The 22,527-nt window shown below is 40.7% G+C and overlaps 1 protein-coding gene across 3 annotated transcripts in view; it reads left to right on the forward strand.

Annotated features, from left to right (window-relative positions):
- The window catches only part of epha6 (eph receptor A6), a 155,398-nt gene that overhangs the window by 119,935 nt on the left and 12,936 nt on the right, over positions 1-22,527 (forward strand). For all 3 annotated transcript variants that reach the window (XM_084392953.1, XM_084392954.1, XM_084392955.1), the window contains exon 5: positions 202-537. In XM_084392953.1, the coding sequence (XP_084249079.1) occupies positions 202-537 (336 nt within the window). The remainder of the gene's footprint in view (positions 1-201; positions 538-22,527) is intronic.

The following is a 22,527-nucleotide window of genomic DNA, read 5'->3' on the forward strand; positions in this document are numbered from 1 at the left end:
GCTCTCGCATGATTTTTAAGGCATTAGAGGGATTCATTAGTTAAAGCATAAGCACATTTTTGAGAGAGGGGGAAAAAGTTAAAAACTGTTAATCTGCATAATATTTTGCACAAATAGGCATTTTTTTCCCCCCTCTCACAGATGGATTTCTCCCAGCATGACAATTATGGTTGCTAATGTGTCAGGTGTCTCTCCTTTCAGGACCGCCCTCACCTCCTCGAAATTTGGTTTTTAACATCAATGAGACCGCCCTCTTCCTGGAGTGGACTCCGCCCAGTGACACAGGTGGTCGGAAGGATATAACCTATAACGTCTTATGCATTCGATGTGGAGCTGATGGACAGGCCTGTGAGCCATGCAACAGCAATGTGCGCTTCGTACCCAGACCCACAGGCCTCGCAAGCACCTCTGTGGTGGTCCAGGACTTTGTGGCACATGCCAACTACACATTCCAAATCGAGGCTCTGAATGGAGTGTCAGGCTTGGGAAGATCCATGAGACAGCTTGCCAATATCACCGTGAGCACAGAGCAGGCTGGTGAGTAGAGCTGTTTTAACACTGAACTGACATCAGTGGATCATTGAAATTATAGGCTTTTTTATGTGTAAAGTTATGTTATTATGATCACATACAAGGCTCATATTACAGAGGAATATAGGAATGGACTAAATAGATTTGTGCATGTGATTCCGGTGCATTAAAAATAATACACTAATGAAAAAGAAATCTAATACCTTAATAAAGTTATAACTGGTATAGTGTAGGGAGGGCTTCATGGGAGGAAAACTGAAAATGTTGTTTTGCAGCCTGTGACAAGTCCTCCAACTGTTCATGAAAAAAAGTATTTATTAAGGGAAAATACTTAAACAAGTTTATAAATAAATAAACAAGTTTTATAATGAAACTCTAGATGGCGCTGGCTGATGGGTCTTAAATGCAAACTGATTATATTTACATATTTACCTTCATGGCACAAGCTGATTGGTTCATGTCACATCTGCAGCCAATGACCTTGCTGCTCAACATTTAAATAGCTGGTTAGCGTTCACTATAGCAGTCAGATTGCAGTGCACTTTCAGAGGTCCCCTGAAACCCTCCACCTCCCCCAGCTCCACCTTTAAAGATCTGCTATGGGTAATTTTTATATCATACATGTGCTGAAGCAGTTTGTCTTACATGTGTACATGCTCACAGCAGCGTATTGGTGTATGTATTGGCAGTGGCAAGTTCCTATACTCTGTTCATATACTCTGTAGAAGCAGCAACATCAGCGGCAGCAGCATCATAGCAGATATTTTCTGCCAAGACCAAATACATTGACATTGTCATATTCATTACCATGCTAAAAATCTTCTGAGAGACATGCTAGAAACAGTATTATGTTCAAAAGTTTGGCATCAGTAAGATTTTTGTTTTTGTTTTTCAAAGAAATTAATATTTTTATTTAGCAAGGACACATTTAATTGATCAACAGAGATAGTAAACACTTTTGTAAAGTTACAAAAGATTACTGGTTTAAATAAATTCTGTTCCCTTTCAAAAGCTACAATCGATGCTGTGCTGCTTAGCGCATTGGGAACGTCTTTAATCGTGACCAGCTGTGAATATTGTGTGTAACACATCAATAGAACTGACCCAGAGGTATTAATAGTCTCGGTCGGTGACATCATCGGCGTGCACCCGCGACACGAGGCTATAAATAGATGAGCCACAGGTGCATCGTCAGGTCTTTTGTCTTCAAAGGCCATTCTGTGCATGTGTGCATCAAAACTCACATTACCATCGCGTGATCTCGAAGCGTGCCCGGTGCTTCTTCAGTTCACGCGGGGGGCGATGATATATCTCTTGGTTCTACAGACTACGAGGAGCCTACCTCTGAGCGTTCCTCTAGTGAAAATAAATCTGTCGAGGAATTGCTCGAGGTGGTTACTCGCGCGGTGGCCAGGTTACAGCTTGACTGGCCACGCGAACAAGAGACCCCCAAACAATCTAAGCTAGAGGATAGGTTTCTGTCCGGTGGCAGGGGAGAGGGACCAAAACACCAGTCTCTCTCCTTCTTCGAGGACCTCCATGACAAACTATCAAAGTCATGGAGTAAACCATATACTTCTCGCGTCTTTGTGTCCTCGACGTCAAATTTTTTGACTATCGTGGGTGCGAAGTCGCGGGGGTATAAGGAAATGCCGCAGGTTGAAGAGACGCTCGCGGGCTATCTCTCGCCTTGTTCAGCATCTTCGTTAAAGAGACCTACCCTCCCCACAAAGCCATGTAGAACAACTTCGGCGCTCGTGGGAAAAGCTTATCAAGCTGCAGGTCAGGCTGGTGCTGTGCTGCACACTATGGCAGTGTTACAGGCGTACCAGGCTGACCTGTTGAAGGATTTGAGTGCGGGCAGTACCATCAATGAGGAAGCGTTCACTGAACTGCGTAGAGCCACAGATCTGTCTCTCCGTACTACCAAGCAAACGGCCCGTGCAATCGGCCGTTCAATGTCGGCGCTGGTTAGCACGGAGTGGCACCTGTGGCTTTATCTAACTGGAATAAAAGATAAAGGCCGCGTCTTTCTACTAGACTCCCCAGTTTCACCCTCTGGCCTGTTTGGCGACTCCATCAACACAGTCGTCACCAGGTTCAGAGAGGTTAAAAAGCATGAGGAAGCTTTTGTCCAAGTCCTTCCTCGCCTCACTCAAGGGGAGGGGCCATCGGCCACCCAACCTCTCCCCGGTCCTTCAAAAGCTAGGGATGTTAAAAAGCAGAGTGTGGCGAACCGCGCTCCCCCTCGCAAAGATTGGGGACCGGCTCGCCACACTCAACAACCTCCCAGGCCAGACCTCAGGACTATCATCAATAAACAGAGGAAGTCCTGATGGTACCCCCCCCGCGGGACGGGGCGCTTACAACATCTTACTGCCCCCTCTCGTTACCCCCACAAAACCTCTCCATCTCTGCTGCCTCTGGTGCTTCGGGGGGCAGCGGTTTCCAGCGAAATGTTAGATGTTGTCAGGACACGGAACATCTAACATCCCCTCAAAAGGAAGTGTTAAAATTGATACCACTCTCAGAGAGTCTGGCAGCGTGGAAACTTCTGCCAGGCATTTCTGCGTGGGTATTAAGCACAGTACAAATAGGACACAGAATCCAATTTATTTGTCGTCCTCCGCGTTTCAACGGCGTGGTCTCCACTTCCGTGAGACCGGAGCTGATGCATGTACTGTCACAAGAGCTACAAACTCTTCTGAGCGAAGAGGCCATAGAACATGTTTCTATTCCAGAGAGAGAGTCTATTACAGCAGATACTTCCTGGTTCCAAAGAAGGATGGGGGGGTGCGTCCAAAGATCTAAGATTGGGGGGGTGCGTCCAATCTTAGATCTTCAAGGCTTAAACCGTACAGTCAAAGCGCTCAAGATGTTAACTGTCAAGATGGTCGTGTCGCAAATTCAACATCATGATTGGTTCGTCACGATCGATCTGAAGGCAAAGCGTACCAATTTCGGGTTCTTCCATTCGGTCTAGCCTTGACACCCCGCACATACACAAAATGCATGGATGCAGCACTGGCTCCATTACGACTCCAGGGCATTCGCATTTTGAATTACATCGACGAGTGGTTAATACTAGCACAATCGCAAGAGATGGTGCTTCAACACAGAGACATCGTGTTAGCTCTTCTAGTTTCTCTAGGGTTGAGACTTGAAGCTTTCTTTCTCCTGCCCAGAGAACGACTTGTGAACGACCACGATGTGGGCACAACTGTCTCCCGCTTGAATCGAGACCATTCGGCATACCATGAGCAAAGTCAGGCTAGTCCAAGATCGCACTGTTCGTCAGTACCAAAAATTTTTAGGTTACATGGCTTCAGCATCTACAGTGATTCCTCTGGGGCTGTTGCACATGAGACCGTTTCAGTTGTGGCTAAAAGCCAGGGGATTTCATCCAAGGGCCAATCCTCAAAGGCAAATAAAAGTGACGTGCCACGGGCTTCGTACACTATCTCTGTGGCTCAGACCCCGGTTCCTCGCCTTGGGTCCCACTCTAGGGGCGCCTTGTCGTCGCAAACTGTTAACGACTGACGCCTCCCTGATGGGCTGGGGAGTCATCCAGCTCAAGGGGAATGGGAGGGTCATCAGCTCGATTGGCACATCAACTGCCTCGAGTTGATGACTGTATTTCTGGCCCTGAAATGATTTCTCCCTCAGTTGAGAGGTTGTCATGTCCTAGTGTGGGTTGACAACACAGCGGCAGTCAGAGATACTGACATTATTGAGACCATTCTCAGTGCTAGGGCTTCCACCACTAGAAAGAGTTATGCCAGCAAATGAAGTGTCTTTGAAAGGTGGTGTGTTGTACATAATGCAGATCCGGTCAACTGCCAGATTGCTTCAGTTCTGGACTTCATGCAGGAAAATTATCAACAGGCACATGCCCCGCCACTCTCAGGGTTTATGTGGCCGCTCTTTTCGGCTTGCCATGCCTTGGTTGATGAGGTGCCACACAGGAGACATCCTCTGCTCGCTCGTTTTATTTGTGGGGCCAGATGACTGAGGCCTCCCGTAAGAACCAAGATCCCTTCATGGGTCTTAGCTATAGTCATCAAGGGTCTGGTTGAGACCCCCTTTGAACCTCTAGAATCAGCGTCTGACAAACTTCTGACTCAAATTTTTTTTTTTTTCATATGGCTATAACTTCTTTAAAAACAATCGGGGATATGCAGTCTCTGTCGATCTTGCCATCCTGCTTAGACTTTGCCCCAGGAATGGTGAAAGTGATTTTGCATCCTCATACCTGCCTAAGGTTCCTTTCTCGACTGTACATCCGGTCACTCTCGAGACCTTCTGCCCTCCGCCATTCACAACACCGGAGCAGGAGAGATCTCACAGACTGTGTCCAGTCCGTGCTTTACAGGCCTACATCCGCCGCTCTAGCCAGTGGCGTAAGTCAGAGCAACTGTTCGTCTGTTATGGGGGCCGTAACAAAGGGGCGGCCGCCACCAAGCAGACCATGTCACACTGGGTCAGGGATGCTATTGCTCTTGCTAATGATGCGCACGGTCAAGCTTTGCCAACGGGTCTTAGGGCTCACTCCACCAGGGGGGTCGCCTCCTCTAGTGCTTTGGCAAGGGGTGGCCCCTTACAACTTGTTTGTAATGCGACTGGCTGGTCCTCTCCGTACACATTCATAAGATTTTATAGTTTGGATGTTCATGCCACTCCGGGCTCTCACGTCCTTGAGTCGACATTACAAGCTAACGTCTGAGGCCTTCTTGCATTCTTGTGAGCACACCTACACAACCGTAAGGGTCCAGACACATTCAAGCACGGCGGTGTGGTAGTTTCGTTCCCAATGCGCTAAGCAGTGCAGCATCAATTGTAGCTTTTGAAACAGAGCATGTGAGCGGAGTGGAGCGGGAGCGAGCGGGGAGCGCGAGCGGGCGGATCTTGGACAGAGCGCAGAGCGGCAATTTCAAAAGGACGGAGCGTCGCATTTCCCGCTCCAATTTCGCTCCGCTCCGCTCACACCACGAGTCTGAAGCATGCTCAGTCAAGCCTGACCCTGAATCCATTTGTCTTGCACAGTCATCAACAGTAGACTATTTTCAGGCAAAACTCGGCTCAATAATGGAGTTCAAAAAGTAAAATGAGAATTCATACAGGTGTAGCCTATCAATATAAGTCGCTCCGGAGTAGCCTATAAGGCGCATCAGTCAAAAAATGCGCCATGAAGAAGAAAAAACATAGGCCTAGCCTCGCACTGGACTATAAGTCACATTTATTTAGAAATTTATACAAAAAAAAAAAAAAAATTTTTGGACGGGACAGTTCTCCGTTACGGACGTGAGCGCTCTGAAAGCGGCACTAAGACTGCTTAAAACTTTCACTCAGACCTCAAACAGAAAGCACAAAGCCTGTCTTTAAAATTAATTTCGTTTTGTATTAATTGTATCTTAATTTTAATCAAGGTTTCGTCAACCATTGTCTGGATTTAATAAGAAGTAAATATATTAGAAAATAGATAACCACGATACGAAGGCGCCGGCATGAACCTGGAGTTTGTCTCATGAATGAACCGAAACTCAGCGTATAGCCTACTTGCCTCACACACCTGAGACATATATATAAAGCTTGAAATGTCTACTTTTAAACAGAACAATTCAAAACGAAAGAAAACAGACTGCTCTCCCGTATGAAATGTGCATTTCTCTCAGGCGCGTTCACTACTGCGAAGATCACGAGTCAGCATCTTTCCAGCCGACAGACATAAAAAAAATTAAAATGTCTTCTGCTATATTTTACATATTCATAATCATTTTGCCGGTTCGTTGTGACAGCTTTTAGGTGCCCTTACATGTTACGTGAACGCATCAGCACTGAAAACATAGAGATTTTTTTTCTTTTGGGGGCATTTTGTTTGTTTTCAGACTTTCTCATTTGCCTGCGCGATGTTAGAGGACGCTGTTAATAAAGTTGCGAGTAGGCCTACACATTGGATTCACGTTTATTATAATAGGCTATTTAAAAAAATACCCCAGTTTTTATGCCAGTCGTAGGCTATCATTTTAATCATTTTTGTTGTATTTATCCGCCACACACCTTGAAGGCCGGTCCGTGTCTGATATTGTCTGATTTTAAACCGGTCCGTGGCGCAAAAAAGGTTGGGGACCGCTACAAGTGATATACATGTAGATTTTTTTTTCCTTTTTTGGAGCGAGCGGGGGGTGATTTGAGTGGAGCGCGAAGCAAACTGGGTTGAGCGCTGAGCGAAAATGAGCGGAGCGGCCTGATGTAGCTTTGAGCGGGGGAGCGGAGGGGTGAACCGTTCAGTGAGCGATGAGCGGAGATTCTCACCGCTCCACTCCGCTCACATGCTCTGTTTTGAAAGGGAACGATTCGGGTTCTTTGACTGTAAGCCTGTTCCCTGAAGAAGCGGAACGAAATGCTGCGCTACATTGCCGTGCTGAAGATGTCCCGGGACTGCTCTTCAGACAAAATATCCTGATGATGCACCTGTGGCTCATCTATGTATAGCCTCGCGTCGCGGGTGCGTACCAATGACGTCACCGACCGAGACTATTAATACCTCCGGGTCAATTCTATTGACATGTTACACACAATATTCACAGCTGGTCACGATTAAAGACGTTCCCAATGCGCTAAGCAGCGCAGCATCTCGTTCCGCTTTTTCAGGGAACAGGGTTACAGTCAAGTAACCCGGATCGTTCTTTTGAACTTTCTACCCTTTCGATTTAAAACAAAATCCTGAAAAAAAGATGTATCACAGTTTACACAAAAATATTAAGGAGCACAACTGAAAGTGTTTGCTATCACACTAATAAATTACATTTTAAAATATAAAAAATATAAATTATTTTATTAAATATTTCACAATATTGCTGTGTTTTTGATAATTTTTTGCATTCAGCATCTTGACTGGTTAAATCACAGACTGGGGGCTGATTCCAGCCTCCATCTCCTGATGTTCTGAGCCATAGACCTACTAGCATGTTTCCCCTGTCTGTAAAAAAAAAAAACTATTGGCACAACGTATTCATAACTTTGCCATCCTGGCCAGACTCTCATCGTTCATCATGATGATGATAACTGCAAATTTCATTTCATCCTGGAGAGGCATTGTCTCAGCACATCAAATGTGGGATATCTCCTGGCCTAAGCTCAGTTTCACACTAATAGAGACACACAGCTTTATCTAAAAGCCTGCTGTCTTCCTCTATCTGGATTCCGTATCCGCAGATATGCCCAAACTTCATTATTAGAATCTCTCCAAGTTTCCACAGGACAGCTCTCTCGAACCTCAGGACTTATTCTCACACCGTATTTATCAGTTTCTCTCTGTGTGGCCATTTCCTGTGCTCTGACTGATGATTCACTACTCACATTCATTGGCTGGATTGTGCTTTGGAATAGCAGAGATAGTCAACTGTTTTGTCGCATGAAGTACTGCAACATGATGAATGATTTTATGTCTGGAGAAGTGTTAGAGGTCAAAAGTCATATTTAGACCAGGTGGTCTTATACTCTGTTGTAAAGACAAGAGCTCATCAGCATCAATATCAGTGAGGAAAAAAAGACTGATTGATTGATATGATCAATCTCCCCCATGAGGTGTAATCACAGTTAAGAGCTTCACACCCTTCCTTCAAGCCCTCAATCTACCACCTGTGGAGGGGGAAGGAGATGCAGATTTTTACTGAAGAAATGGAGCAGCACAGTGTATATATAGCATCTAAAATATTCAGAATCATTTGGAGTGCGATGAAGTTGGGATTTAAAATACACGATTTTCACTGATTTAGATCAGGGACCCCTAAATGGATAGAAACACACATTTTAAATGCTGTCATCATTTACTCGCCCTCATGACGTTCTAAACTTGCATTAAATTCTTTCTTCTGCGGAACACAAAAGAAATATTTTGAAGAATGTTTATGCTTTTTTTGCCCTTATGAAAAAAATCATTAACAGTATTGTAGTTGAGACCAGCTTATTCGTGTCCTGGCCGATGTCATGGTGTTGTGCAATCCAAACATGAGGGACAAGGAGATCCAAAATACAAGGAGATTCTTCAGAAACACCAATAACCTACAACCAACAGTACGACACAGGGAGTATAAACACAGAGAGAACTAAGCTAGACATAGGTGGGACACAGGTGTTTTGGTCTCGGTGCTACAGGCCCTGGGCTTTTAGCCCGGCACGACCCGTTTAAAGCCCTGGCTCGCACTGGCCCGACAGTGGAAATGCGGCTATTGATGGATACATTTTTCTAAATATCTTATTTTGTGTTCCACAGAAGAAAGTCATATGGGTTTGAATTGAAATGACATGAGGGCGAGTAAATGATGATGATGTTTATTTTTGAGTGAACTATCCATTTAATGTATTTACATAATTAGTTATGCTTATGTTGCAAAGGTATTAAATGAATTATGATTGATGTACAAAATCAAATGACTGACATTGTATTATTTATTTATTTATTTAAAAATCTAATTAACTATGAATATGTTCCACTAGGTTTGGAAAACAGATTGTGTCCAAACACATGTTGTCATTCTGAAGAGAATACCTGTTGTTTTATCATTTAAAACCTAACTTAAACCCTTGAAAGATCGGAAAGGTCTGCGTTTTTAATATACTGTAAATACTACTTGATTTAAGGCTTTATTTAGTGCAATAAGTATAGGTTTAGGTTAGAGTAAGCAAGGTGATCCTGATCATACGTAAAATTCCAACATAATTTTGCAGTATTCAATGGCATGTTTGCAATAGCTTGCCACAGTACTTGTATGTTATTCTACATCTGTACAAATGCTTAATGCTATAAATTCACAACAACCTGTACTGAAAATCACATCAAAGTAGCCGAAGTTAAAACCCGGAACTCATTACAATATATCTCAGTAAGATTCGTAGTAGCAAATCTTTCTCCACTGTGTCTATTTAGCCATACATCAAATGTTAATAGAGGTCAGATTGAGGGGAGTGACCCTGGGATTGAGCTGGGCTCTGCGGAGAACCCCACAAGGGTGATGATGGGGCAAGGGGCCAACAAACCTCCAGTTCCAGAACCAGTGCAGTATTAATGAGCTGGCGGTTCTTGCCATGGAGAAGGCTGAGCCAATGAATCATGATTCAAGAGATCCAAACAAGCCTTAATGGTGAACTCTCGCTGCCACTCAGACACATTCATATTACATCAAAAATATCAGACTCTCAGCTTCTCACAGAGTGATTGAAGCATGTTTAATAGATCTTAAACTTCTTTATGCCTCTGTGAACCCCTACTAACCCGAACTGGTTAGTTGAACACAAAAGTCTTCAGTTAATGTGCACAAGTTGTCAAAGTGTTTCATATACCATTTAAAACTACAGTGTGTATTTTTTTTATGTTAAAATTATTTATTTATTTATTTATTTATTTATTTATTTATTTATTTATTTATTTATTTATGTATTTATTTATTTATTTATTTATTTATTTATTTTTATTTTATTTTTTTAACAAAAGCACACAATAAAATTCCTATAATTTTAACTTCAATTAAAAGGGCCGGAGTTGTTACACTATTAAATTATTAGTATTAGTATTAGTATTAGTATTAGTATTACCAGAAATTCTAGTCTGATTTAAGTTTTTTTTTTTTTTTTTTTTTGCAGGCATGGTGTGGGAAAAAGGTTACATAACTACACATTATTTACATTATAGATGCACACACATACACACACACACACACACACACACACATATATAAATCTAACCTTTCATTTAAGTAAAAGAATTGAAAGCGGTGAGGAAATCACATTATAAAATAAATGTTTTTCTCCAAAACACGTCGGCCACAATTATTGGCACCCCTAGATTCTTTTACGAGTAAAATATCTCTGAAGTATATTCCCATTAATATTTACCTTTATTTAGCACACCAGGGTGACTAGGAACATGAAATTGTCCAGCTATGACTTCTTGTTTCACAGGAGTTTAAATATGACGAATACACAAAGACCAAATTTCTTTAATCATTCATCACAATGAGTAAAACTAAAGAATATAGTTCTGATGTGCATCAAAAGATTGTTGAGCTTCACAAAATAGAAAGTGGCTGTAAGAAAATGGCTAAAGAATTGAAAATCCCCATTTTGACCATCAGGGCAATAATTAAGAAGTTATAATCAACTAAAGATGTTACGAATCTGCCAGGAAGAGGACGTGTGTCTATATTGTCTTAATGCACGGTGAGGAGGAAAGTTTGAGTGGCCAAAGACTCTCCAATGATCACAGATAGAGAATTGCAGAGATTACTTGAGTCTTGGGGGTCAGAAAGCCTAAAAAAAATGATCAAACAACCCCTACACAACCACATGTTGTTTGGGAGGGTTTCAAGAAAAATCCTCCTCGCTCCTCCAAAAATAATGGACATCTTCATCTTCAAATAATGGCTGATGCTTGGGGAGACATGTTTAAAATATTATACCCCGGTTTCACAGACAAGCCTAGTTCCTGACTAAAATGCATGTCTGAGCTGTTTTACCTGAAAGAAACTTGCACTGACATAGTCAGTGCCATTGTTTTGCCTCAAAAGTAATGTTTTTTTTGTTTTGTTTTTCTAAGACACGTTTATAATAGCTACTTACTATGGCCTAATGCTGGCTTAATCAAAGCCGTGTCCGTAATTTTTGTGCAAGTATCTTTGGTCTTGCTAATGACACAAACTTGCAACTTTAAATAAGCTCAGCCAATAGGGGCTTAAAGCTCACAGTATGATGCAACTGTACAGTAATGTGAATGTGTTAAGCTCTATGGTGAAGTTTTCAATGCATTTTTGGTCAACGCACTGTGCAGTCATTCACTGTAAACATAAAGCAATATTGGGGTTGGCAGATGTTGTTTGACCCATCCATGTCTTTAAGAAGAAACCCACAGCCAGAGTAAGTTCCAGCACAAATATACTGTCAGACTGAAATGTTATGTTAGAAATACTAGTGGGGAGCTGAAAGTGAAACAGACATTAATGCTGAGCACTGTTTCTGTGCTGCTGTTGCTTTTGAATGGGTGGGTGGATGGCATGTTTTAGATATGTGTGTTTGAGGTATTCCTGAAGAGTGGATGAGTATGTGTGTGTGAGACATATCAAATTAAAATGTTCTCTCCAGGGACTGAGAGGCTACATGTTGTGCAGTTCCTACTGTAACTCTGAATTATATATTTATTTATTATTTTTAGGCTTTGGATTGAATCGTCAAAAGCAAGGTGTCAGAATGTTTGTCGGCTTGCATAATGTCAGAGGAACTCTAAATTACACAAAGCGCGCACACACACACACACACACACACATGCTTGGACACATTGATATATGCATGCATATCCATGTGGACCTGCACACTGCTGACACGTTGGCAGGCCGACAAGACAAGCACGCACACACATTTCCCTCGAGTCCTCCAGTATTTATAAATGTTCACTCACAAGCATTACTGCAGCAGTGCAGGTTTTTAACAGGTTAATTCTCTGAAACCGATGCTACCACTTGTTCCTTGGGGTGCTAATGTTTTGTTTTCCCACAGTGTAGTTACATAACCTTTTTCCCACACCATGCCTGCTAAAAAAAAATCAGCTTAGATTTCCTGGTCTTTCTGATTTTCCAGCTTGGTCAAGCTGATAAACACACAAAACCCCTCTAAAACCAGCCAACAGCATTGTTTTTCCCCAGCAGGGATTCCAAAAATGTATTATAACAACAACATTTTTCACATAACCAAACCATAGTTGCTGTTACTGGTATGATAAAACTGTGATAAAGGGGTATTAGTCAATAATGCATATGTTAGTACTATGTATTTTAGTGGAAAATCTACCAAAGATTAAAAGGTTAAATGGGCAAATATTGCTTTTCGGGATGCTGGTTTGCTGGTTTCCCCAACTGTCTTTTTAACTAGCTGAACCTGACAATATTTAATTGTTTAATCAGTTCCATTAGCTGTTTTTGTGGAACATGGCTGAATGGACATGTTGGCCTGGCACTATCCAAGATAAACCAGTATTTAAAAAAAAATGGTTAATTCACATGGTTTTTTTTTTTTCCATGTAGGGTTGTTACCAGCATGCATGGTAAATGTTTGTAATGCTATAGTCTTGCTGTACTAACTTATGTGGCAATAGCAAGTATAGGGAATTATAGTCTTTGTGTGATTGTCCGTCTATATCTTTAGCCTACTCATTTTCTCTCATCTGTCTATACTGATCTGTAGAATTTCATACCAAATCAATTCTAGGCGGCGACTGTTATTTTTTAATGAAAGTACCACTCTCAGATGCTCTGGTATAAAAATGTCAGTTGCACTGAAATATAGAGGTTATTCAATAAAAAGCTTTTCTCATAAAGAAAAATGTGTACAAAAACGTAAATTATTCAAGCTTTGTACGTCACCAATGAGACCCACACAAATAAAATGGCAATCTGAGATATTAAACTAGCTGGCCAAATCTCATTTAAAAAAATTACTCAGCCAGCCGTAATCTACTTTAGCGATGAGACTGCGCATGAAAAAAATGACAAATAATGCTCTATGATATTGTAATTCAAATACACACTATTCCAAATGGACACAACTTTAATAAAGAAAAGGGAAAATAAATAGCAAAATTGAAAGTTATTGCATTTTGCATGCTGGCAATTGACGGCAATCTCTTGTAAGATAAGTTACTTTATTTAGATCCATAGTAATTTAGATTTTTTAATGCTGTGATGTTTACACTACTTCCTCAAGCTGTCCTCATTCAGACAATATGGCCCCTGAGTACTGACCGAACACCCTCATCCCTGAGCCGTTTGTCATTTATTTAACATTACATCCCAGTGTGTTTTAGGGGCTTTTAGCTGCAGTGGCCTCGACGGAGCCCTTCATTGTCAGTTTTAGACAGAGCTGGGAGGCTCGGAGCACCTCAGACCAGTGGTAGGGGATAGATAAGTGACAGGGGGTTGGGCTGTGTGTGTGTGTGTGTGTGTGCGTGCGTGCGTGTGTGCGTGCGTGTGTGTGCGTACGTGTGTGTGTGTGTGTGTGTGTGTGTGTGTGTGTGTGTGTGCACCTGGTATTCTTTATGTTATGGGGACCAAATGTCCCCACAAGGATTGATTTTGCCCTTGTAGGGACTTTTTTTTTTTTTGGTCCCCATGAGGAAAACAGCTTATAAATCACACAAAATGAAGTGTTTTGAAAATGTAAAAATGCATAAGGTTCTCCTGTGATAGGTAGGTTTAGGGGTAGGGTTAGTGTCGGGCAAGGATGGGCAATGATGGTGTGGCTGCCCTGCAGAGTTTAGCTCCAACCCTAATCATCGCATTTAGGAGATATAAGCATTCAAAACTTACACTCTCACACTTCCGCTAAAATGGATCACGGATTTTTATTGCATCACCACGGACTTCAGCTTCTCATCACATCTTCTGTCCAATCAAATGTTTTCTAGAATCTAAAGCGTCCCGCCCCCTATGCTATAAATACCACCTGGCCAAAGCGATCGTTGACACGTCACAGAGCAATATGGGTTGGAGATGTGTGTTCAGTTGCTCAAACGCTCGAGTTTTATTCCATTTTCCAACTGTACGTTGGTTAAGAATGAAATGGCTAGAATTTATTCACACCTCTACTATTGAATCCAACATATCATCAGCGCTCGGATTCGCTTCCATGGTGCTGTCAAGTACGACGTGCAGTCTGTGAGGTAAACTAAATGCTATTGGCTATTTGAAAAGGGGGAGGAGCCATTCAATATGTTCCGCCTTAGCTTCCTGTTTCAGTGGAAATTACATCAATGCATCATACAAAGCTGCGCGTTCCAAGGTAAATTCATTTAACCTTATTTGCCAAAATAAATAAAAATCGTATTTTCATAATAAATAATTTTATTACTAAAATAACTCAAACTAATATAGGGCCTATATATGTGTGTGTGTGTGTGTGTGTGTGTGTGTGTGTGTGTGCGCACGCGCATGTCAGTATCAGTTTCATAATTGATTGAAAATAATATATTTGACTGTATGGGACCGAGAGAGGGGGTGAGGAGTATGTCTTGAATGTATCTGAGGCCAAAATGTCCATAGACCTTACTGAGCCGAGCAGAGGAAAAGACATAGACTGACACTTCACAGTCCTCCAGGGATAGACAGATAGACGGAAAGATACAAGGAAAGGGGAAAGAGGAGGGTGACTGCCTCCATTTTGACAGACTGTGTGCCACAGAACACAGAGACAGACATCCAGACTTCTGACCCCCACGGCAGTCCTGAAAGCACTCGGGACTGAGCAGAGCTTTCTTACTCCCCTGAAGGGCTTTATAATGGAGAGTTAACTGCACTGTGTCTTTGCAAGTGAGTGGCAGGCTGATGGTGATTGCACACATATTGTTTGAATGGTGGAATGCTAATGTATATGTGCTGGGCATTGTCAATAAATTGGAGAACAGAGACGAACGGTTGCAATTTCGGTGCCATCTGTCTTTCTCTCTCTTTTTTTTCTCTCTCTCTATCTCTTCCCCAATTTTTCTGTTTTTGTTTTCCATTGCGAATTTAAGAGGATGATGGATGGATTGCAATTCTTGTTCAATTTCTGTCAACAACACAGACCGTAAGAGTGAAATGGCAGTCACCTGTTTAAACTCTAATAAAGATGTATTTGCTTGCCCACTGATAGCATTGGCAAAATGGCATATTAATATGCAATTATGAACTTAATAAGCCCAGATTAATCCTATCAGACATCATAATGATTTTATCTGTCTGATTCTAGTCTATCAAAATGTGAAATTGGCCTCCTCAGTCTGTGCCTTTTCAGATGTTTCTGTAATTCAGTGCGATTTTCTGTGAGCAGACCCGCACAAAGCCGGAGCCCTGCATAGATCTCTTTCAGATTTCTGTATACTCGTTTTTTGGGGGTTTTTTTGGTTTCGAAATTCCGTAATCTACTGTCATGGTAGCTTGCCATTTTACTGTGTGTCCAATGGGGTGGTGTAAACTCGCGATTCTTTGCTGAATTGGTGCATTATCATTTCTATCGTTCTACCTTTTCCCGCCCATCATCGACTTACAGCGGAATTGAGCGATGTATTGAGCGCAGTTCTCACACTGCAGCGGACACGGCATAAAAAATATGGTGGTGAGTGAAGACACTCTGAAGCATTGACAGGTAAAATTAATAAAAGAATAAAAAATATAAGGAGAAGTGGAATAAAAAAGCACACCCCAGGTGGTAGTGCGGCCACGACATGAAACAACTACTTTCGGATCTTACTAACAGCCCAAACCTCCATTAGCATACTACCAAAGCGTCTTTTTGGAAAAATTGAGTCGCTGCTATGCAGTTATTGAAAAGAAAGCTTCGTAACACGTAATTGCGAGTTATAAAGTCAGAATTGTGAGATATAAACTTATATAACTGAGTCTCAATTGCGAGTTAATATCTCGCAATTCTGACTTTATAACATGCAAATGCGAGTTTATATCTCGCAATTCTGAGAAAAAAAGTCTCTAAATCGTGAGATAGAATGGCACAATTATCCTTTAAAATAAATCCTTTTTATTCTGTGGCGGAAACAAGCTTCATCAGTTAGGTGAAATATAAACACTTATTATGCCGCTGTCACCGCTGTACTGAACTACGTGGAGATCACTAAGATCACGTGGTCAAGGTTTCTGGACACTGATTGGCTCAGGCAAGGTGCTGCGTATGCGTGTGCCTCGATGTACAGAGGGTGAGATTTAAAAGAGAGAGGTTAGAGTGACAGCAAACAATAGCCTTTTTTACACTTTGTTATAATGAGAGGATTTGAGAACGAAATCCTCAGTACTCAGCACTGAACAAAAACTCCTTGGGAGGCTCGGCTTTGAGACTCGGCTTTGAGAGGTGAGTGGCTTCTAACTTAAACACCTCTAATTGGCCACTGCTATACGCTGCAAAAACACATTGTGAATAGAAACCATTGGCGCTCTCCAGAGTGCAAACACAGACCACCAATCTGTGGTTTAAGGCTACGCACTAGATAATTTGCCAAATCGCCAATATGCTATTATTACAGAGAAAACTGATCCTAGACCAGCAGTCTATGCAGCTTTTCCCTCTAAAAGCAATCAGAAGCAGGTTATTGGTTATTTTATGTATAAATGCATTTTGTTGTTTCATAAAACTTTTGGCTGACAATAAATAACATTTTAACTAATTTTAACTGTCAAATTATTTATATCCCATTTATTGTAAAATTGTGTAATTTTGAGAGTAGGCATTGAGGTCCACCCTATTTCACCAAGGTCCACTCACTTTAAAATGTTTGGCCTCGCCACTGGTAGACAGCCTTAATCTGTTGTGACACAACACAAAGCGACGGAACAACGGTCATGCCCAGTGAAGACATGGTAATGCGTTACCAATTAACTTTGTAATGCTAAATGCTTTAATGCTGAAAGCTAAACATAAAAGTAGCTAAGTTTACATGGAAACTTTTTTTTTTTTTTGCTTCAATCTGAATGAATTCATGATGATTGATGAATCCGAACATAGTGTTTACATGAACGCTAAAAAAAGTGATTGGGTTGATGTGTGCATTTATGTCACAAGCTTCTGATTGGATTTCATCTGTTGGCATGTGCACACACTGCACGAATATAAAGAGTTCCCCGCTGTTGTTGCATACCACCCATTCTCCTTTTCTTTGTTTTAAAAAGCAGACTTATATTTATCAAGCGGCAAAAAAGTCCCTTCCCGCACCCAAAACCAGTCATCTGTGGATGAGAGTCTGAAACAAGGACTGCTGGGATGTTGTCGTGCTCCACTTCACAGAAGATGAGTGTAAGAAGAATTTTAGAATGACACAGACTACACAATTCAACAAGAAGAACAGGTCGTTCCGCGCGTCACACGTCATGACATTATTTCTGTCATTGCACATGCGCTGCACTTTCCAGTTTCGGGTTTCAATCCGATCAATTGTTTACGTGTACTCTTGATCAGATTACAAAAGGAATAAACCACCCCTTACAATCTGAATGAAATTTTAATCAGATCTGGCCAATTCATTCTGATTGACGTGTTTACATGAGACTTTTTATTCTGATTGTGCTACTAGTTTGATTACAATTGGATTGTTAGGGTCCATATAGATGCAGCTACTGTTGTACTGTCAGCTCCATTTAGAACATTTTACCATGTTTACTGTACAGAATTTTCCATCAAAATCATCTCAGAAAATCTGTGTGAGCCTACCGTTAGTAACTTTGCATTTGTTCGTGGACATGCACTGAAGGACTTTTCCATCAGCTATTTTTGGTTTTAGTTGTGTAAGGTGTTTTCATTGGTGGTCATGGTGGACTTAGGCTTGTCAGCAGAATAAAACGCATGTTTTCTAGTCTGACAATCAGACATGTAATTCAGAACGTAGATCTTTCCAGTGGATGTTTTCATTGGATTTTTGGACTCTTCTTTCAATGATATATTAATCCTTGCAGGCCAAAGGAGTGCTGCCTGGGTAATATACAGGGATTGTTTATTTAATTAGTTGTTTCCTCTGTAGTTTAAGGCAATCCTGCTTCTGTTACAGTAATGTAGAGTACATTGTTTTTCAAGTCATTATTTTCTTCGCTCAGTTCACTTAGAATGGTGTTCAAAGCTTTTTTTCGCTTTATTCTCTAGACATCTAGATTTGCAAACGTATTTACACTTCTGCAATTTTCTTCTAATCTTTGTTGTTCTGTCTTTACCCAGAGCGGAGAGAAAAGGGGGATTAGAGAGCCTATTTATGTTATTTTTTACCACCTCCTTCCCTCACTCTCTCACTTTCTCTCTGTGGCTCTCTGATTTTATTTATATATTTAGCTATTTATTTTTCCTGGCAGTGGGAACAGCTCAAAGTGAAAAATTATGCAATGTACAAATTTTCCCCATGAGGCCAGGTGTTGGCACATAATGGCCCATATAGGTCCCGTAATTAAGATCTGGTTGGACAGGGGAGGGGAACAGAATATCATCTATTTTTTCCACACTCCAAGACAAATCTGTTACCGGAACAAACAATTATTCCTAGAGACAATCTACTGTTTTTTTTTTTATTATTACTTTCTCACTCACTTCCAGCCTCTTGCTCTTTTCATCTTATTTTTGCTTGGCACAGCTGGCTTAGGAGCTGAACTGAGCTGATGTTTTGATTGGCTTTTTCAGGTTTCAATCGCATTGTATTTCACACAACTGCCGCACCGTCTGTTGTCCTATTTATACTGGTATCGGAAACATATAAATTTCACATTTGTTCTGAAACGTATCACCGGCAATGAGCTTGAAGAGACAGAGGTGGGACACTAATTCACTGTAGCTTGTTAATTACCCCTGAACTACAAAAAGAGTGAATTAATATTGATTATGATGACCCGACTCCCTTCAGCTCAAACTGCTTGTGTTCGATGTAGTAATGCCTCACTGCTTTTACCAAAAAGTCAGTTTATTTGAAACAAATATCGACTGGCCTATAAAAATGTATTCTGACTCTCAAATCATGCAAACACACACACACACACAGACTTTTATACTCCCTGTACACACTCATAAACATACCGACCCATACATCCATGCACACAGTCATTACAGAAAGAATAAGCTTGTGCACATCTCACATGCCTTTGTAATCACATGATCGGCACTCATCCTGAGTTCTGCCGTATCGACTGCATATTTACTGCAGCTGCTTCATTCTCCAGTTAATTGCTGCTGTTTGTGAGCCTCTGAGAGACCCACGTGTGTATCTGGGGGTGGATGATTTTTGAGTGTGTTTAGACAAATACTTCTCTCATTATTCATCTCTGAATCTGAATTGGAGTTGTTTTCATTGCCGACAACAAATCAAACATGGCCTTGTCAAACTCTGTGTTGAATCTTCCCGATCTCAGAGCACCGGGTAAACTCATTCACAGTCGGAGAGATAAAACCTCAGCTGCTGTAAACAGAAAGCAAACACTCCACATGTTTAAATTCAGTCTTACACTACAAAACTTGATTAACCCTGATTGTTAATATATTAGTTAACACCTGACTCACTTAGAAAATGAACTTCATATACTTGATCTTGTTTTATTGGTGGGATAGTTCACACAAAAATGAACATTCTGTCATCATTTACTCCCCCTCGAGTTGTTCCAAACCGGTATGAATTTCTTACTTCTGCTGAACACAAAAGAAGATATTTTGAAGAATATTGGTAACCAAACAGTTGATGGACCCCATTGACTTCCATGGTAGTCAATGGCGTCCATCAACTGTTTTGTATTCTATTATTTATATAAACTGGATTCAAACCTACATCTCTCACATGCACACCACAGTTCAGTATGTCTGGAGCCTGTGCGCTAACCACTATGCCACAACTCCACCTACACATTTCTGCTTAGCTGTAGTGAGCTCAGGTTCGCACTCTCAGAAGAGTGTGTTCACTTAATGTAACTTGACTATATGAGATACACTTAGAGGAGAAGATTATAGGAGCTATAGGAAGCATTTCTGCTTAATCTTGTATATAATTCTAGGAGGAGGGGGGGGGGGGGGTGGTGTCTGTCAAACAGCAATGGGAAATAGAATAAGTATGTGCATTAACAGGGCTCTCTTTTCTCCTCGTTTCCTCTCATGAATGCAAGAAATCTTTTGAAATCGACAAGACATAGGTGTCAGGACAGTTTCTATCTCCGATAAAACAAGAATTTAGGTTGCGTGTTCACTATGTGTGCCCACAAGCGTGTGTGCATGTGCATTTAATGTTTCCTTTTACTGTCATTTTGGGAAACTCTCTGAGAGAATGCAAGGTAAAAATGTATCCTGTGAAAACAAGCAACATCCAATTATCATATTATTATGATTGCTTCACTAGTGTGGTATGATTTCTGATTACGAGGGAAAGTCATCATTTAGGCATTGTGCAGGTGTAAGAGTCAATGTGAGATCCCCTTAGCAGAGCAGGAAAGCTAATTAAAATAAAACTGCAGGTCAGCTCCGCATAATGACTATACATTAGTTCTTCTTTTTTGAACGTATATGTTTGGATGTGTTTGTGTTTGCAGTTTCAGATGATCCTTGGTGCTTCAGGCTAATTAACAACTAAGGCTTGTTATGACAATTCAGCATACCACACTGGCAAAAGACCAATTCAGTTAACAAAAATGCTTAAGTTTTTGTCAGGAACATCATCAAAACTTTTTGAATTCTTCAGAGTTATGGCCTAGCAGTAAGCATGAAAGTTTCTGACACGTTGAACATGAAGTTTAATTTCCTTTTATTCAATAAACCCCAAAATATGTGATAATTTTGAAAAACAAGATAATGTACCGCAAAATAATACCATTGTCTTTTTGGATTGCATGCGAAACCAATCAATAGTTCAAAAAGAGACTTTAAGTCCATATCAATTACACTTCCGTTTGGGGTCGCTAAAAGTATCTTTTTGTCTTTTTTGACTGAGTATCAAAGATATTAGCCACTTTTACTTGACTGCATTTTCATCAAGTATACAGCATGTTACATTTTTTAATTTGTAATTACTCATTACATTTTGCATGGCACCTAACTTTTTCTGCAACAGTTCATTTCTGCTACAAAATAAATGATATCGCCATCTACAGAGCATTGAAGGTACATTGTATCTTGTGCATTTTGCCCTTTCTCAGCCAAACTTGTCAACAAGGCTACTTTATGTGAATGTGAGTGCATAAGCAGGTAGTTACTGAATCGCATATATGAGATAAGGACATGGCTTCAGCCAGTGATGAGGCCGAAACCAGAACATCCAGTGCAAGTTGGCTTTGACTGTTTAATTTGACTTAATATTGTTTTATTTATCCCTTATACCGAAGAGACCTTTTTAGAGGATATTGGTTTACTTATGCCCTTTTTGAGCTCTTGAGCTTAACTGAGACTGTGTTTGTAGACGTTTAAGAGGCTGTTGTGTCGAGCTTGATTTATTGCAATATTAGGTTGTTCAGTTTTATTTCGATTTCAGAAACAATGTGATTTTTCTCCCCAGTCTCTTCACTGGCATGTCTCTTAGGTGTTGAGGACCTTTGAGCCTAAATCCAGTACCAGTAAAATACTTTAGTATTGGCATTGGTGACTTGCAAGTTATCTCTACTTTTACTTAAGTATGGTTTTCAGGTACGCTTTACACCTCTGTCAATGTTAAAACAGTCTCTTATGCTCACCATGGCTGCATTTATTTGATCAAACATGCAGTAATTTACAAGTACCATTTAAAATAACTGTTTTCTAACATATTTTAAAATGTCATTTACTGTATTCCTGTCATGACAAAGCTGAATTTTCAGCAGCCATTACTCCAGTCTTCAGTGCCACATGATCCAATATGCTGATTTGGTGCTCAAGAAACATTTATTATTATTATCAATGTTAAAATATATATATTTTTGTGGAAACTGTGAAACTTTTTTCAGAATTCTTTGATGAATCAACATTTTTGTAACATTATAAATGTCTTACAGTCACTTTTGATCAATTAATTGCATCTATGCTGAGTAAAAGTATCGAAACATAAATAAATTACTGACCCCACTTTTTTTAACGGTAGTGTTTGTGTTTCAGAATGGTTTCTGACTTATTGTCCAACGTGCCATGAATGATTAAGATAGATAAAGATAAATATTGAATAAATTGTGAACTAACCCTCAGCTGTCCTTCACTGGGTCTGTTTTGAGTCATAATGTCAGTTTGTTTTTGCAGCCAAGTTCATCCTCCTGCCCTTTCACTGGCTGACAACTCCAGCTAAGTTCAGGCAGTCACAGAATCAGAAATATACTTCTTTCTTTTTTTTTGCCCTCTCTGTTCCTGGATAATATTCCATTCTGAAATCAATCTCTACCTCTGTAAATAGAGACATGATGAAGCTTCATCATTTATTAAGGTGCTGCATGTTCTCCACAGTCGCTCTGACTTCAATATTTCTGTGCAAACCTACATGTTTCCTCCTCACGCATGTCT

This window comes from Rutilus rutilus, assembly GCF_951802725.1.
Source record: "Rutilus rutilus genome assembly, chromosome: 2".
In the NCBI taxonomy this organism is placed as follows: Eukaryota; Metazoa; Chordata; class Actinopteri; order Cypriniformes; family Leuciscidae; genus Rutilus; species Rutilus rutilus.